The sequence below is a fragment of the Apteryx rowi genome, unplaced genomic scaffold (assembly GCF_003343035.1).
Source record: "Apteryx rowi isolate R43461 unplaced genomic scaffold, aptRow1 scaffold_100, whole genome shotgun sequence".
Classification (NCBI taxonomy): Eukaryota; Metazoa; Chordata; class Aves; order Apterygiformes; family Apterygidae; genus Apteryx; species Apteryx rowi.
In genome coordinates this window covers 1,616,513-1,634,229 of record NW_020447198.1, presented here as the reverse complement: position 1 = coordinate 1,634,229, position 17,717 = coordinate 1,616,513, and the positions used below count along the sequence as shown (strand labels likewise).

At 40.5% G+C, this 17,717-nt stretch overlaps 1 protein-coding gene across 1 annotated transcript in view; it reads right to left on the bottom strand.

The window, feature by feature from the left end:
- The window catches only part of HMCN1 (hemicentin 1), a 189,280-nt gene that overhangs the window by 43,488 nt on the left and 128,075 nt on the right, over positions 1-17,717 (bottom strand). The window contains exons 50-65 of the mRNA XM_026062720.1: positions 17,418-17,609; positions 16,562-16,735; positions 15,269-15,382; positions 13,736-13,881; positions 11,643-11,793; positions 10,726-10,929; positions 9,758-9,871; positions 8,674-8,861; positions 7,733-7,829; positions 4,432-4,593; positions 3,218-3,331; positions 2,876-3,078; positions 2,556-2,637; positions 2,294-2,425; positions 1,924-2,073; positions 407-566 (exon numbers count right to left, since the gene is read on the bottom strand). Coding sequence (XP_025918505.1) covers positions 407-566; positions 1,924-2,073; positions 2,294-2,425; positions 2,556-2,637; positions 2,876-3,078; positions 3,218-3,331; positions 4,432-4,593; positions 7,733-7,829; positions 8,674-8,861; positions 9,758-9,871; positions 10,726-10,929; positions 11,643-11,793; positions 13,736-13,881; positions 15,269-15,382; positions 16,562-16,735; positions 17,418-17,609 — 2,383 coding nt within the window. The remainder of the gene's footprint in view (positions 1-406; positions 567-1,923; positions 2,074-2,293; positions 2,426-2,555; positions 2,638-2,875; positions 3,079-3,217; positions 3,332-4,431; positions 4,594-7,732; positions 7,830-8,673; positions 8,862-9,757; positions 9,872-10,725; positions 10,930-11,642; positions 11,794-13,735; positions 13,882-15,268; positions 15,383-16,561; positions 16,736-17,417; positions 17,610-17,717) is intronic.

The window sequence follows — 17,717 nt, the reverse complement described above, 5'->3', positions numbered from 1 at the left end:
CAACTGCGCAACGAGGATAAGGATGAAGTGCCTGGGAAAAGGCTGCTTCGTGATCCAGAATACATTCAGACCTAGATCTAGAGCTAGAAAATCACCCTGAAATCCCGACTCTCTGAATTAAAGCCAGACACGTACAARTTGGACAGACGTATCACTCCACAGACATTTTATGGGTTACTAGACTTCCTTCGTGCAAACATGACACTCCATACCTTTTAAACAGTATCTGAAGAGCAGAAAATCAAAGTAGTCACAAAAYGTGCTAGAATCATAGAAGCTAAAGAGGGAGAGGATGTCTTAACCCGGCCAACCTAAGACTGTTCAGGCCCAACAGTGTCCTAACTCCCCTCTTTATGCTTTAAATTATACAAGCAGAGAATGCAAAGTCTGCTTAATCTTTGCTTGCCTTATTCTTTGTAATTCATCGCTGGCAACTGTTTTTCCATCTTTAAGCCAGTGCATAACAGGGGCAGGCACTCCATTGGCGTCGCAGACAAGCTGGATGCTTTCTCCCAGGAGCACGCTGACCTCACTGGGCATTTCAGAGCCAGCAATATTAGGAGGAACTGGGAATGCAGGATGGAGGGAAGAGAAGATTCATCAGCAAGAGACATTGCACTAACACAGGTGAGAAATACTAATGCTTATTGTAATTTCTCCACACAAATCAAGTTTAGAAAGCATATGATTCATATTCTTTCCAGAAAGGTTTCTGCAAAGATGAAATCAAAAGTCATTTTCATCATTCCTTAAAACTGCTAATTTACAAAATTACAAGAAAATCTGTATTTGTCATTACATTAAATATTTACAGTTATCTGCTCAAATGGTAACTTATACAATAATATTATGACAAAATCCCAAATCACTAAAGCAATTAAGTGCCTGTTTAACTTTGAGCACACGCGTAGCAAGCATTAGAGCAAATCAGTCAAAAGCTCTATTGCATCAGGACCATCGGATTCCTGCTAACAGTCATGTATTTACTCAGTCCTAACCAGTGACCATTTTTCACCCATTCTTTAAGAGAACAAGGATGATATAGTCACGCTATTGGTCAAGCTAATCTGTCCCACTAATAAGTTTCAGGCAATTTCAGTCAAATTTGACCAAACAAGCAGCTTAATCRAGCATATTCAATTGCTAAAGTTGGGGGACACTGGCAGGCAGGGGGACACATACGAAATAACACCCCCGAAGACAGACTGCTGCGATGAAGCAGGTGTTAGTCCCGTTTGGCCTCTCGACAGCCCGTTATCACCCATGCACCCACCAGCGCGCACTGCTCGCAGTTCATGCTGCCTCTCCCCGAAAGCGCGACGTGTTGGCCCGGGGGGAACGGGCAGAAAGCTGCAGACGCTATGCAGTAAGCGGCTGATTCAACGCGGGAGGAAAGAGCGTAATCTATGGGACTGAGGTCAACGAGAACGCAGGAAAGCGAGGACGGCTGCAGTATAAGGGAGGCAGGAGACAGTTCAGCGTTCCTCACTACACTGCACCTCATTTCTCTCATAAGAACATTTTGCCAGTATTTCTTTGCTATCTCCTTTTATGTGTTATGGCAAAAAAGGTACCAAGCATCACTCCTTTTGAAACCACGGATGATGTTCTACTTCTGACACCTTAGAGCAACCTACGTGGCTTCAGGGCTCACCAGGGATCAGCAACAAACATAAACAGAATTCCCTACTATTTTCAAACTGCGATGCAATCAGATGTTCAGAACATTTTTTTATGCAAATTTCTGACTAATGGTATAATAGTCTAACCATTTCTTTCGCCACTGGTTGCAAATGATAGAAACGATGGTCCTAATTTTCCACTTTTCCCCATCTTTATATTATCTCAGTGTCTCTAATGCAGATAGAGCACCATATCCAACAATTATTAACCAGTTCTGCTCACCGCACTCACATACCATACCTTGAATGGAAAGGATGTAATTTTTCTGAGCTTTTCCTTCTATATTCGAGGCAATACACGTGTAGGTCCCACTGTCTAGAAGCTGAGAGCGAGCAATTTGAAGCTTGCTTCCCCCTGATAAAATATGTACTTCAAGAGAATCGGAGTTTTCTGAAAACAAGCAATAAGGGATCATTTCAAACTAGGCCACAGAGAGCAAACACAGATTGTGAAAACTTTTCATCAAAATTTCAAAACAAAACAAAAGGATTTTGATCAGTTAATAGAAGAGTCTATTTAGAGACAGACGAAGAAACAAATAGACTAAGAACAGCACAGTTGTACCCCAAAGGGGGAGAAAAGAGCAGAAAAGAGGATAAGAGAACATTACCTATTGTTTTTCCATTCTTAAGCCATATTAATGTTGGTGGAGGAATTCCAGTAGCATCACACACAAAGGTAACAGGATTGCTGATAGTTTCATTGACCCACTCTTGTTCAGGGCCTTCTATATTTGGTGGCACTGTAAATCGAATGGAAGCAATATGAAAAGTTGGGTTACCAAATACTGTTGGAAGCTTATTGTGAACCATCCACCATAAAATGTCTACTGTATTAGAATAATTACTGTAGATAACACTGCATATGCTTACCGTAAACATTAAGATGGAAATTTTTATCATCGCGCCCTGCAATATTTATGGCTTTGCACACATATTGGCCAGTGTCAGAAACCTAGAATTAAAAAGAATAAATCCTTACGTTGATCTTATTTTAACGCTACAGCGTAGTGATATTAACAGCCTTTGCCCTTGCGATTAGAATTCAACTCTAAGTCCTTTTTACAGAACGAAAGGCCTCCTGCAAATAAATTACCTATTGACACCTCGTGGAACACACCAATAAAGGGCAAAACAATTGCTTAACAGTAGTGGAGTAGTTGCAGATGCAGCATCCCACAAGTCTCACCCACCTCAGCACTTTTGATTTGTAACGTTTGCCCATCTGCTAAGATCTCCACATTTGCAGACTCTGAAATTATGCGCCTGTTCTTGTACCATGTGATGACTGGTGGTGGGATAGCATTGGATTCACACTCTAATATCACCGGGGTGCCCGCTCTCACATTCATCACCGCCAGCGACGTTCCACTATGGTCTTTGATGCTTGGGGGGACTGAAGAACAAGCTGAGAGTTATTTCTGCCTTTGTTTTGTCAGAGGGGGGGAAAAACAACCTAAGGAAAAATATAAAATACTGCATTTTCACAGCACTTGATATTATTTCAGAAAATAGTWAAAAACAAACAAACAAACCAAGGACAGTTAGGAAACTCTTCTTCTGACTTTCCCCAGCTTGGTTTCTGGCAATACAAGTATATTCACCGTCATCTGATAGTTTGGCTCGGGGAATCTGGAGAGTCCGAGCACCTAAAGTAAAGAGAGAAGACTTCAGATTTATTCTGTGATTATTATACCAATCTCAAATGTTATTTTGAAATTGCAGTTCCGACAGACCGAGCGTAGGCACTATATTAACCTTTTATTCAAAAAAGCACTGCATTGCCATTGGTTATTAGGGCTCATTAATCCCCGCAAAAAAATACCAGAGAACTAAAATTTTACAGTAAATTTAATTGGTGCTGTTAATTACAAATTTGGACCACTAATACTCCTGTTTGAYTTGTATATTTTACAGCTGCTAATCTCTCTCTGCTGACATAACTATGCTCTYTCCACCTACATCTGTCATTATCCCATTCTTTATTCAGTAGTCTCACCCGTCTCCATCCGTGAAGCTACTCTCTGCGGCTACATTACTAATCTCCATAGATGTCTCTTCTCTACYGTCATTAAGCAATTTCTACATCTGCTCTTTAATCTACGCTGTAAATGCAGCCCCTCACCACGTAATAGCAGCAGGACAGGACTGAGAGCCACAGCAGGTGACGTGCACTAGAAACCCTGGGCTGAAGATCAGCRGGAGGGGTAGAAATGACACAGGCACTCCTGGACCTTATTGACTGAGGGCCTTGGAATAGGTAAAAAGACCTCAGAATACGAGGATTTCTACTTGAGAGTTAAAAGTTTACTATGAATTAATCTAATTCCCCACTGAAGTCAATGGTAGGGTTGTTATTTTTTGCCATTTAAAGCAACAGAAATTATCTTAATCTCCACCTCAATTTCTGATCATCCCTTTGAGAGGTGAGTCAAGGTGGCTCAGCTTTAACCAATACCTATATTCGGGCACCTCTGTTATGTGACTTGCTCTCTAGTCTTTCTCACACAAAAAGTTGATTTCACTTTTTTCAGTCTGAGCTAGTTTCCTTTTAAAGTGAACCCACGCAGCAGCCAAGATATTATTAAATATTCTAAAAACACAGTAGGTCAAGTGTCTTACTGATGTAAGTCTGCTCACTGGAGTGATACCGAGAATACACTGGCTTCATAAATGGCCGYCCCCCTTATCAAGGCAAAACAGACAGAGGGTAAGTCCGAGGGCTGTAGAAACAGCAGAGATTCCTCACCAGGCACAATAAAAGTGTTAGTATTCAAGCTGACAGGTTTTCCATTCTTGAGCCAGCTGAGATCAGGAGGTGGAAAGCCAGTGACCTCACAAGTCAGAGAGATGAAGTTATTCACCACCACAGTCAAGTTCTCAGGATTAGCACCAACAACACTTGGAGGAACTGCAGGAAGACATACATTAAGAGTATCCATCAACGTGTCAGCAACCCATATTCCACAAGATCCTGACCGACCAAATAAAGTTGAATTGCTGAGTTATGCCAAAGGATCAAGTTGAAATCATCTTTCACATCCTATGAACTGATCTCTGCTTTCTGGATGTATCTGGAAATGTGGGCTGAAGCCAGTCCAGCTGTCATCCCTTTTCCTACAATTCACAAAAAACTTCAGCAACTTCACCTGCAATCCTTTCCTGCTTGGGATTTGGGAAGGCTAACTAACCTACAAGAGATCCTGTAATTCCTGACTAATGTAGTATTAATTATAAAACACTGTACTCCCAAGAACATTTGCTATGTAAGGCAAGACAGACTAAAATTACCTTGTCAGAATATTTGGGAGGGTATATCATTTCTTGCTGATATTCTGTCCTGCTCCTGTTCTTATAAAATCTATTTTTGCATTCTAGAGAACCACAAACGATTCCTTCTGATCTAGTTCAGAGCTCTTTTGTTAAGCAGACAAACCTGTTGTGTAATGTTGAGCTAAGCAGTTTAAAAGTCTGGCATGAGTGCATTGCTCTAAGGGTGCATTTTTAAGCTTACAAGTCCCACTATTTCTAAAGACAAGAATATTTTAACATTTGACCTTTCTACAATTACTATTTAAAACAAAGTAACTATAAATCTCTTCCTTTTAATAAATCCCAAGTCTTAGTTTCCATGTTTTTGCAGCATGGATATATAAAACACTTAAGAGGAAAGCAAAGGCATGTTCCTGGCTCCACTGGGTGGAAAAATCATTCCAAAGAACACATGGAATCCTCTTCTTCAAAGAATGAAATGTTAAAATATTTTGGAGCATATCCACCCGAAATGCTCCAGCTGCTTTCTGTCACTTGAATGACACAGAGCAGTCATTAAGCCAAGTTTATGGCTCCTCTGTGGCACTGCAGAAACAAAGAGGAGTCAAGGTAAATGGGTGACTTTGCCCATGTTTTTCAACTTGGAATAAGTGAGGGCTATGTCCCCTGATATAAAAGAGTATAAAATGGTTCACTAGAATAAATGGAGGATTTGGATCTGATGACATTTTGTCGTTATTTACATTTATTTACTTTTAGTTACTTTCCCATAGATGTGATTACTGGCAGTGCAAGACAGTGGGACATTAAATATCACAACCTGAGCTATCTTTTAATGAATTTTGCTTAAACTATTTGTGGTCTATTTTCAAATAATGCAGCCTTCCACTGCATGYGCAAAACACTCACAGATGCACTGCATTTTACATAATTATGTGATTTATATACACAAATGTATTTGCATATGCATATAGATACAGTAATGGGTTCAATTTTAGCATTCAGTATGAAAACCACCTATTTATCTATATTGTATATTAAGGTTACGGATTGCTTACAGGTTACAGGATGCTTACTTTCCATGTTTTAGAAGGTTTTATTTTAGTTTATTATTCACCTGTAAGATAAGAGATGTATTTTTCAACTTTTTAAAGAGTGTATCCTTTCATACTGTATTTAAATTTATGAAAGCAGTTATATTAGAAACATACAGAAACGCTAAAAATAATCTTTTTTCTGACACAGACAAAACAAAGATCATGCGGCTCAGTGATGATGCATTTTCATCAGTGCTACAGCCTGGCTGGTCCTTTCCTGAACATCTATAGTCTAACTCTTCAAATGAAACTGCATTCAAAGATTAATAGTCCTAAATAAATGGTGTTATTAGGCTGGAGTTTGACACTTCCTACAGATGTTTATTTTAAAATAATACTATTAGACTGTGGTCATTATAAACAAATATTTTAAAGTCAAGAAGTTCAGATTAAAACGCAAACGTCAAGGAAAGCCAAAACATTTTGATTTAAAAACAAAACTCGAACATCAGGAAATCCAGACAGACTCCACTGAAAGAAGAACAGAACTTCTCGGAGAAGGACTCCGGGGCAAATTCTCCCCATGACAACAGGATTCTCTGGCTCTCTAATCATATCACTGAGCAGAGAAAAATACTATAAATTTGTGTCWTTTAGCATGTAAATTTGTTGCATACATGTATGAGAACAATCTCTATTTCCTCCGCATGTAATAACCTAAACTACRAAATCCCTTGGATTCTGGGACTACATCCAAGCAAGAGAGAGAAGAGAGCACTTCTATCCAGTACGTAATGCAGAAGATCAGCTAGCTGACAAGGACCCGGAAAATGGGGGAAAAGGATACTGGCCATATGGATGCAGAAGACCCTGATACAAGTCTCCGACGTGTAGTGTTAGAGTGGGTAACGATGTAGCTGCYGTTATTCCTTGATAGGTTTTAACATGTAATTGTGCAGAGTATTCTGTGGGAGTAACGCTGGCTTGACCTTCAGCTCAGAACTGAAAGCTAAAAGCGGTGGAATGAACAGCGGGCAGAGACAGAGGAGGGGAAGTTAGGGTTAACTCTGAAACGTTAACTGGATACATCCCAAATTTCTGAAGCTTTCAGGAGAGGTTTGGAAAGGTAATAGGGAGTTGCTTTTTTTTTTTTTAAATAATGGAAAACATTGCAATTTCTTGATTGTGTTTGTTTTAGATTTGTGAAGCCAAAGGCCAGTATTTATTTTAACACTATTGTAACTCAACAAAAAAAAAAGGGAGAAGAAAGGACTCTTGAAGGGGAAACAAAAGAAAATGTAAGCTTTTGCAATGCCTTAGCTACTCGTTTAATGCTTTCCAGTGATAATTCTCCTGGAAACCACTTTTCAYAAACATGTCAAAGCAGACCATTATGCAACCTGTTTGTAATTAATGATTTCAGGATTTAGGGAAGCCTACACAGCGTACACAACCGAAACACGAGGCTCCCTCAATGTTCATGTCCAACTACAGGGAATACATACAACSAGCTGAGGCCATGYRGTATCAAAAGCCCTACTAAGGACGTGTTACCAAGATACTTTAAACTTGCATTTGATTTCTATTTTCTATTAGGTCAGAATCTCCATTACACCCGATAAGATGACTTACATGCATAAAGCTACTAAAGCTACTAAGCACTACACTAAAATAAGTATATTCAAACTAAAATAATATTTGAAAGTAAACAGTCAGCAAATTAGGGATTAATACACTTACCATGAACATTCAGGTTAAAATATTTTTTGGCGCTTCCAGCTACATTTTCCACAATACARACGTACCTGCCAGTATCTGTTATTTGGGAATTCAAGATCTAAGAAAAAGAAACAAGACTGTAGTAGAGCTCATATACAAGACAGCTTACAGTTAAAGCATCAAGTTTGGGKGTTTCCAGGGTWTTTTGYGTKTGYTTGTTTCAYTGGGGCTTTTTTGCCCTACTGTAGGATAAATTGCAGTATTATGAAGAAACCAACCTGAGAAACTTCCACTGATGCTATTCCTTTCAAAACTTGTGCATTTCAGACCTCCAGAAAAGCCAACGTAGTATCTGTCATATTAAGCTAATTCAAAAGTAATAACAAAAYAACTATTTCCCAAATAWTTGAAATAAAAATCTCCATGTTCTATATGCTTTTTGTATTTTACTGCATTCCTAATTCATGGTGCAAGAACAGATGGAACTAAGTTCAGCTCTCTGTTTTAATAAYTTCATCTGATTTCATCTATCGATTGAAGTGAGTGGGGTTTTCTTCTTCAGGACAGACTATTTTCTAGAGAAARTAAATTTTGCAAAAATTAAATACTGTTAAGGAAACTCAAACAAAACTGACAGCAATAGGTTGTTCTACACGATAAGCTTTCTGTTTGCAACATTATTTGAAACCAAATGATTTCCCTGATGCAGTTCACAGCACAACCCCACAAATAGTTAAGTCAGCACAACTGAGGGAACAGCACAGGAGWGGGGATAAGTCGCTGAGGGGCATGGACAAGGGACAGACACTCCTTAGGCTGGCAGCACCTCCAAGATGAAAAAACAAAAAAAAAAACCCCAAACCAAAAAAACCCAGAACTGCACACTCAGCAAATCTAGACAAATTCGTCTTTATGGGTGGTGTGCTTGTGATGCTAAAAATCAGTTATTCACTTGGCGCTACCTGTAACCTTCTTCCATTGGATAAAAATGTGTGTTTGTCATCTTCTGCTAGGAGGTGGCCATCCTTCTGCCAGGTAATACTTGGAGTAGGGCTGCCGCTTGCCACGCAGTCCATCGYGGCAGTCTTGTTCACAAGCACAGTCACTTCTTCAGGCAGGTCACCATCAGCTCCACCGATGGATGGCGGTACTACAAAAAAACAAAACGTCAAAAGAATACTGTGACTTAGTATCGCTCAGTGGTATTTTTTAAGATGCTGGAGCAGCAAAACCATACACAAARTATGGGTTTGCAAAATGAAGTGGTGAAATCTTCAACGAATGTAGTGAAAGATAAATAAAATCCAAAGGAATAGTTCAACTGGAACAAATCAGTATAACTCAAGGGATTGCACAGAGCTGCTTATTCACAGCAGCCATAAAAAAGAAGAGGGGAAACTAATTTTCCAGCTAGTCTGTCATGTTCTTTGCTGCTAGAACAAAGGAGGATTTCCGAGGCTGACTCCTCTTCCTAACAATAAATCACTGCTTTCCATAGCAGATACAAGAAGTAGAGATATAAGCACTTCCCAAGGCAAAGCCCTTGAGTACACCAACAGGCAATGCAAGCMGCGTATGAAAGCCTTCTGTGCTGTGCTTATAAATGGATCATACAAAGCACGGACCCTGCAGGCATTCAGTGATCTAAATCATCAATTGATCTAAATCAGCAATTCACTTGAGACTCGGGGTGTTTGCCGGATACTGTAGAAAATTATGACCAATGTAAGAAGAGAAGAAAAAAAAGGACTTCTACATATGCCTTTCTTTATGGTGAATTTGGATGGGGTAATGCCATTGAGTGCCTATAAAAATAATTTATAAACATATAGAATTAACAGCATTAATACCATTTTCATGTAATTCTGTGCATTTCTTCAAAACTCTAGTACCCTATGTAAACATACTCATTTCATAATTTACAAATATATAGAATCTATAAACTTCAGAAGCTAAATAATCCTAGAATATAATGCTTCATTCATTTCTGCAGAACTCTTTTCGTAGTTTTCATTTAGAAAGAAAAAGGAAAGCAGGAAGGCTCACAGAGCACGCGGACGTCGTAATGAATGGACGCTTCCCCGGCTTCGTTTGCAGCCACGCACATGTATCTCCCAGCATCTTCAGCCTGCGCCCGTGGAATCTGCAACACTCTGCCTCCTGGAAGGAAAACGCGTTCAAGATTTAAATCAAGCCGTTTCCATCACTTCCACACCACATTTCGCTGGAGACCTGAGCAAGCAAAGTTATGAATGGTCAGCCTTTGTTCCGAATTATAAGTAACTGAAGATTTTTTATTTCCTAGTTACTTTCTACTGGCAGCTACTTGGAATTCAGCAATGTTCATAACGAAATGTTAGGAAAGAGTAATTAATTCCATGGGAAGGAATACACGTTCTTCAGTAATATGCAGCCACACTGCAAATTGAAAAGAGAAATATTTCTCAGCAAGGTGACAGAGAACTGACTAATCAGCAAAAGGAAATAAAACCACAAAATATTCTGGTAGAACTGTACTGACTGAAAAAATTCACTTCTTGGTAGGTCCATACTGTGGCTTATAGGTCCATACTATTTCTACTTTTCACTCTATTCCTAAGGTAAAGGATAGCCCCTTAAATAGCTTTAGAAAGAGAGGATATTATTAGGAATATATTTGGGGAGTGGCTGTCATTAGTCTCCAAGCAGACGAGTGGCAGGGAGACAAAAAGGTGTCATCCCCACCACTGCCCTTCGATCCGTACCCCTCTTCACACGTGCCACCCAAAACTAGCCTATCATAGGAAAGTTAAATGCTGACGTTCACCCCATTTCAGGAACTAAATTTTAAATGAAAAAAGGAAACAGCTTGCTTAAGCCTGAGCACTGGGGAGAAGCATTTCCAGTCAAGAAAGACGAAATGGCCTGAGAACATTAATACAGTGTTTTGATCAGGAGAAGTTTGTTATTAACCTGAAAATTCCAGTACCAGCGCCATTTCTTAAGGTCATGGAATGYCATATTTAAATGCTCACCTGGTAAGATCAGTACTTTATCGCTAGAGCTCAGAGGGTGTCCATCTTTGTACCACGTAAGAACCGGAGGAGGAACAGCACTGGTCTCGCAGTACAGAGAAAGGGGATTGTTGATAATCACATCTTTATTTTCTCCGCCTCTTCCCATGTCTACCACGTTACCAGCTTCCCACTCCCTGTAACGCTTTCGGAAACTAGGAGGAACTGTGATCAGGTAGGGAAAAAAAAGTTAGAGTTGTACAGTGGAAATAACTAATTTTAAAGGCAAGAAATAAAAAGATACTGTTATCGTTAAATAGCATTAATAGCAAGTTACGTATACTAAATTATCCCCCAAACGTAGACTAGCCAGGTAAATTCCAGTTCTTTTCATCAGAATGAACAACTGATCAACCTGCTGAATATTTTCGGGAGACTAATAAATAACACAGTGAGAAGATCTGCTAACAACCCACAGAGGACATTGCTCAACATTAATTGTTTAAATACTAAACTGTCTGGTTGCCATCAAGTTCTAGCTGTCTACATTTTCAGAACTGACTAATGGTTGTCTTCTTGTATTTACACACAGGCAATAAAACTCAGTGTCTTAGTTTAAGCTAACCCAAAACTCTTTTTTTTTTTTAAATAAAATTGAGAGGAAGATCAGAGCTAAAAATCATTCCAGACTTCAGAAACACTGCACATATCACATGTGAATGAAAGAAGAATCAGACGCTGTCTTTCATGAACATATGTACAGGTAATAAAAGTCACACAGGATATTTTACCCCACAAAACACAGAAGTATTGCATTAGAMCAAGCAGACTTGGTCTAAACGATACAAAATTATAAGCAATTCCAACACCCCAGCACATTAGAAAATGAGGCTCAGATTACCAGAAAACAAGAATTTTGTAGACTGAACTCTGTTTACCTTGTATATTTACATCAAATTCCATTTCATCCTCTCCAGCAATGTTAGCTGCCAGACAAGTATAACGACCAGTGTCTGACACCTGAGCCTCCTTAATCTGCAGARTACGACCACTGGCTTGGATAATGACATGATCATCTGGTTTAAGAGGCTGTAATGTAATTTTACATGTACATTAATACTGTGCAAAACCTACGCTGGAATTAGACGTGTTTGTGGAAGTAATATGAGGTCACCTCTCTCTGGCCAAATTCAAATTGCTTCAAAACCCCTTCCTAAGGAAGTATCCTGGGAGTAAGAACATGTTCTTATTTTTCTTTTGCTATTTCCTCCGCTCTGCTAACACTAACAGCAGAACACCTTTCCGTTGCTGTCAATTCTGCTAGCAAGGCCCACTTTCTACCTGTGCAAAGAAAGCAATTGCCTGGGACACCAAGTTACTGAAGGGAGCTGCTTAGGGGACAGTCCTAAGCCAGGGACTCCTGGGCTTTGGCCACAGGTGGTGCAAGGGAAGCAAAACTTTCGTTCTCCTGACAACAGCAAGCCCAGCTCTCATCTGTCCCACCTTTCCCTCAGCCCCAAAACTCTTCCTCCTTGAGTAACCCTGATCAAGCCCTTATTCCAGGAGACAGTTTTCTTTTACTCTTTGTCMAAAACTGTAGTTCTTGACCCTCAAAAACTGTAGTTCCTGACCCTTCCGATCTTGGTAGCTGGTCTCCTAAGGAGGATTTGAATCCTAAAAGATTTAAATGTAGTTTCAGTTCACACCTAACCCCATCTGCAAGCTTCTGCTGAAAGGAGCAGTGCCATCTCCATCGTGCAGGGACTCTCGTAACATCTGACTGAATCGGACTGATTCAATCGCTAAACTCGCTGGCCAAGTAGCTGCACTGATGGAAAACCTACACATGTAAAACTATCAGTCTTCTATCAGCTGGAGAAAACGGATCCAACTCAGCCACACAACCACTAGATCTGCTGCCCAGCAAGGACAGGGTGGGAGCACAAAACCGATGTGGAGGGAAGGATGACTCCYGTCAGCAGCAATCCAGAGATACGCAGGATTAGACGTTAGCGTGCCCAAGGGTTACATCACACGTGACAGTGGGCGCCACAGTCAGGCAGCCTGCATCTTTCAGTAACGAAAAAGGAGCACATTAGGGAGGCAGCACTCAACTCACGGCCTGCAGGGGAACGATTAAGTCAGGCCACCGATATGACTGAAAGCCATGTGCCCAGGAGCAACCCAAGAAACAAACAGAGGGTGCATACGCAGTCCCTCCTGGGCCTCCAGGATGTTTCTGCACGCTCGATAAATCTAGGAAGAGCTGGTTCAGCTCCACAGGTACGGCAGCCTGCCTCATGATACGTGCCAGAGGTGCCCTGCCAAGATCAGCTAAAATGAGAGATGTTACGCTTTCCTTTCGTGCAGGAGACTTGCACTGCTTCTTTTTTATTTATAGCTGCCCCCCAACAGACTGCACATCAATAAGATTCTGTGGCATCACGCTTCAAAACTGCTAATCCTTCAGCCCGATATTCTTGCGAAGACTGCGTGTGGCAGGAACCACACCGAATTCCCCCTTGCAGAGGCTCCAGATGCCTTTGTGGCTTCGTGAGCTCTGCCAGAACCAAGTGGGAGGCTCTCAGCAACTTCTGCAAGGGCAGCAGAAGAGGAACCAAGCGTGGGGCCATTCTGCAACAGGGCCTTTGGGGAATCTACACAAAGACAAAGCAACATGTGGTAATACCATGGGATGCTACTTCTAGGCAGGACCCTCCCACTTGAAAGCACAGGCCAGTGCTGGTCCTGGCAACTCCAGCACTCATGTCTCAGTTGTACTGCCAAGCACCCACAGAAAAACCCAAGGGCGTCAATTTGCAGAGGTCTGGCCAGCAGCAAATTTCCTAAGACACATGGCAATGTGAGGGGGGATCCTGCCAGCACGACTGTGGGAAGATGACTTCCCACTGACTTCAGCAGCGCGAGCGAGCCTGTCACACTGCATGAACGTTCCTTACTGGTGGTAGTGCATATGCAGTTGTCTCTGTAGGAAATCCACCCATTAAAAGGAATTAAGCTGGTGACTAGCCTGTCCATCCTTGTACCAGCTGATGGCAGCAGCAGGAACCGCGTGAGCTTCACACTCCAGGCTGAGGCTGTGGTTTACTCTGATCTTCACTTCTTTAGGGGAGAGACCGGTCCCCGAGACATTGCCTTTGTTAATGGTGGGTGGAACTGTGCAAAAACAAAGCAAGCGAGAGGCATCTTCCCGACTTACTGTCTTAGGCAGCATTTTAAAATTAGTCGGACACAGGGAAAACCGTGATGATAAGCTCAGGGCAAGCAAGTGCATTGTCCCTAAAATCTGCCTCTTTCCCACAGCTGGGCTAATACAATACAGCAGCGTTCAACATTTTTAGACATGCAAACCCGACTATGGCCTTACCTAGCTATATCACATTAATAGGTGTTTGGCCTGAATTCTACAAAGTTCAGTGTATTGCAACCATTAAAAAATATTTTAAGGGAAACAAATATTCTCAGAAACATATGTTTGAACTAAAGTCCGCACTCAGAGTAGCTGGTCAAAACTCAGAATTTCCATTCCATTGAAAACCCCAATGTTGCAAAATATTGTTTTCTTCTGAATCAGAATGAAAACAGAACATTTCAAAATTCTTAAACAACCCAACTTGGTTTCCTAATATCTTTTAAATTATTTTAAAAATTTTCAAGCGCTTCCCATTCTTTTCTCAATGGGAAACTTAAAATTCTCCCTGATGTTTACAGTATCATAATAACTGGCAGTTGCAATGGCCTTTTTGGGGATGAAGGGGGGTATTTAGTTTGCTATATAGTTATACATTGATAATGAGCTCTTTTGTAATCTTCTCATTATTCTTAATCCAGTGGGATCTCATTAGGGACTCAGAATAATTAAAATAACAGCACAGTTACCGTGAGGAAGCAACCCAAACTCCAATTCAGACTAAAAGATTAGCAAATAAAAAAAGAAATGAGAAGTCACGCTTGACTGAGCCCCTGAGAAGACGCTGAGCATTAAAATAGACTATTAGGCACCGATGCCCAAAGGACAAAGTGCTGACGGGAAACCTTGAATGGGAAAGCTTTTGTGCATATGGTAYTTCATGGAAGGATATAAAAATAGTATCCTCCTGTTTTACCTTACTCAAGAAAGTTTCCCATTAGATGCTAAGCGGGTTTTTTTTGCACACCTCCCACACCACCCCATTTCTTTAAAATAGCTCCAGTGGTCTTGAGTTTCTTTCTTCTGGTCTCCCACTGTGCAGCATTCATCTGATTTGAAAGTCATAACTGGAAAAATTATAGCAGAAACTAGAGTTCATCGAATCTTAAATGTCTTTCCCTGGGTGGTACAAAGATTTTTGGCCAACAAGAGCACTTGAAAAGGATGCAGCAGCAAACTTTTCCAATGCCTTTCCCCCACCAATGTCATGAGCACCCAATCAGCCAATGCAGGTGTTAGCTAAATAAGGCCACTAACGGCTGCCTCAAAAATCCTTGTGCTCCAGGACAGCTAACACTGCAAAGGACAAAAATGGAAGAACGCAACAAATCAACATTGGAAGTATTCCCTTACTGTAGACTTTCACTTCGTAGTGTTTCAAACTTTCTCCAGCCTCATTTGTGGCTATGCAGGTGTATCTTCCAGCGTTGTCCTCCTGTGCATTTAGGATCTGCAGGGTTCGACCACCTGCCAAAAGAGATCATTCTTTAATAGCATCCACGTTATACTCCTGCTTGCCAATTATTTAAATGGTTTCCGCAGCRTATTTTTAATCCTTGAGGCCAAATTCTGCCCTTAGATGAGCACGACAAACTCAACACACACCACCAGGTAGACTATGTAATAAATGAGTGTATAATTTGCAGAAGTGCTTTGGAACACAACTCTCTGCTTCTGGATTCTTGGAGAATTTGTTAACGTAGTTCTGCACAAGAACTTTCTTGAAGATATTTAGATTTAGGGTTCTGCACTTCATGAAAGGAAGCATAAGCATTGAGACTAAGTAAAGGCAGACTACTGAACATACAGGGGTGGACATAAGCCTCTACACCCTGGTTTTGTTTCAGTGCACTACTTCATATAAAAGAGGCCCTTAACTCTGGAGAAAGGACAGAGGCAACAGCCGCTATGTGAAACAAAGTGTGAGCATGAATGAGTCGGTAGGATTTAACAGTTCAGGTGGCCTCTACAGCTTAGACACCCATCAATTTCCTTCCCATAGCACCCTGGTTTTTTATGATTTATATTGTCTGCATTCTCAGAGACGAGTCACTACTGAATTTGGCTGCAGCTCTTTTCAGACTGCCTTCCTAGAAATTGTCCCCCAATGTAGTAATTCCACTCCTAGCTTTTAATGCTACTCATTTTTCCTCTGAACATTTGCAGTTGACAATACTAAAGTACTTGTTCATTTGCATTATTTTAGTGTTACTAGTGAAGCTTTTTCCTATTTCCCATCTCCATAGATGTGCTAGATAACAGTTACTCCATAGAAAGAAAAATGGCAAATTACTAAAAACTTAGAAAAATGCCACCTCATTTTTTAGTAACTTTGTTGTTTATATCTCTTTCCACACTCAATTTCACGTTATTTATGTTCATTAGTAACTGCAGTGAATTTTTTTGCTATCGTTTAGTTCTACAGAACAAAAGGATAAATACCTGAATACAAAAAAAAAAAAAGTAATTAATCAGTTAATTGTGAAGCATTTAGAGATACTGCAATGGGAAGTGCTATAAAAGTACAAAACATTGCACTTAATAAAAATATATTCTTAAATTTATCAAAAAAGTTCTGTAACAGAAACTAAACAATAAAATAATAAAGTATTATGCTGCTTCTGAACAACAACGAAAAGTATTTACCTGGCAAAATGCGGATGTTTCTATTTGATTCTATAGGATTGCCATCTTTCAGCCAGGTGATTGTAGCTGGAGGATACGAATAAGCCTCACAAACCAGGGATGTTGGGCTACTGAGGATAACAGTGACGTCTTCTGCGCTTCCATGGCTGTTTGCACCCACAATGGTTGGAGACACTAGGAGCAGCAAAATCATGAACAGAGAAGGGAACTCTACGAAGAGCAATTTTTCTATTGAATAGCCAGTCGAGGAATTTGGTTTGAGCCTTAAATAGCCGAGGGGCATTCCTCCTAGGCACACAGAAATCAGTCGACATTCATCTGGCCAATAGGCCACAAAAAAGCCAGCCACTCGGCTCCCATCTCCCAAGGGTCTGCTCTTGTGTAGTGGCCAGCAGACACACTGCTTGGTCTCCTGAGAGCAGCAGACTGGTATGAGCAGATTGGATGAGCCTAGGGAATGCGGACACGAATAACACCCTCTCTATTGTTTGCAACTGGTTATGCAAAAACCATCATGAAAAAAGCAAACTGCAGATGGCTTCAGCCTTTACAAAGAGACCACAATTTGAAAAGTGCTCTTCAGCTGTTCCTTCCTCGAATCACAGTAAGCCAACGAACTGTCCTGTTCATCCCATACAGACAACGTCCTATTCAAGCTCCATATTTACTAAAGCATAAATCTGCTAGGTTTCTATTGAACTACTATTATTTATCAATTATAAAGCTCTAAAGGTTTAATCATAGTCAGGCAATGCAAACATTGCTATAAATGAAGTGCTATAAAATCCCAAAGTGACTATCTGGTTGTTCTTGAGATTAATACTTTTTCTGCAACGGCCAGCACAACTTGTCTTACCCAGTACATTAAGACTGTAACTTTTGCTCTTATCTCCAGCTGCATTAGATGCAATACATGTATATCGCCCTGTATCAGTGACTTGAGCATCGGTGATTTGCAGAAAACGCCCACTGGACAGAAAGTTGTGATCTTCATCCTCAAGTAGAGGTTGCCCATCCTTTATCCAAGTGATCTGTGGTACAGGGTTCCCTTAATGAATCACAAAGAATTGCAAATATTAATTGTTCCATAGCCTCTAGAATATTTCAAGGTTTCTGAATAATGGAAAAATACAGTTTCAGATGTTCTCTTAAAATA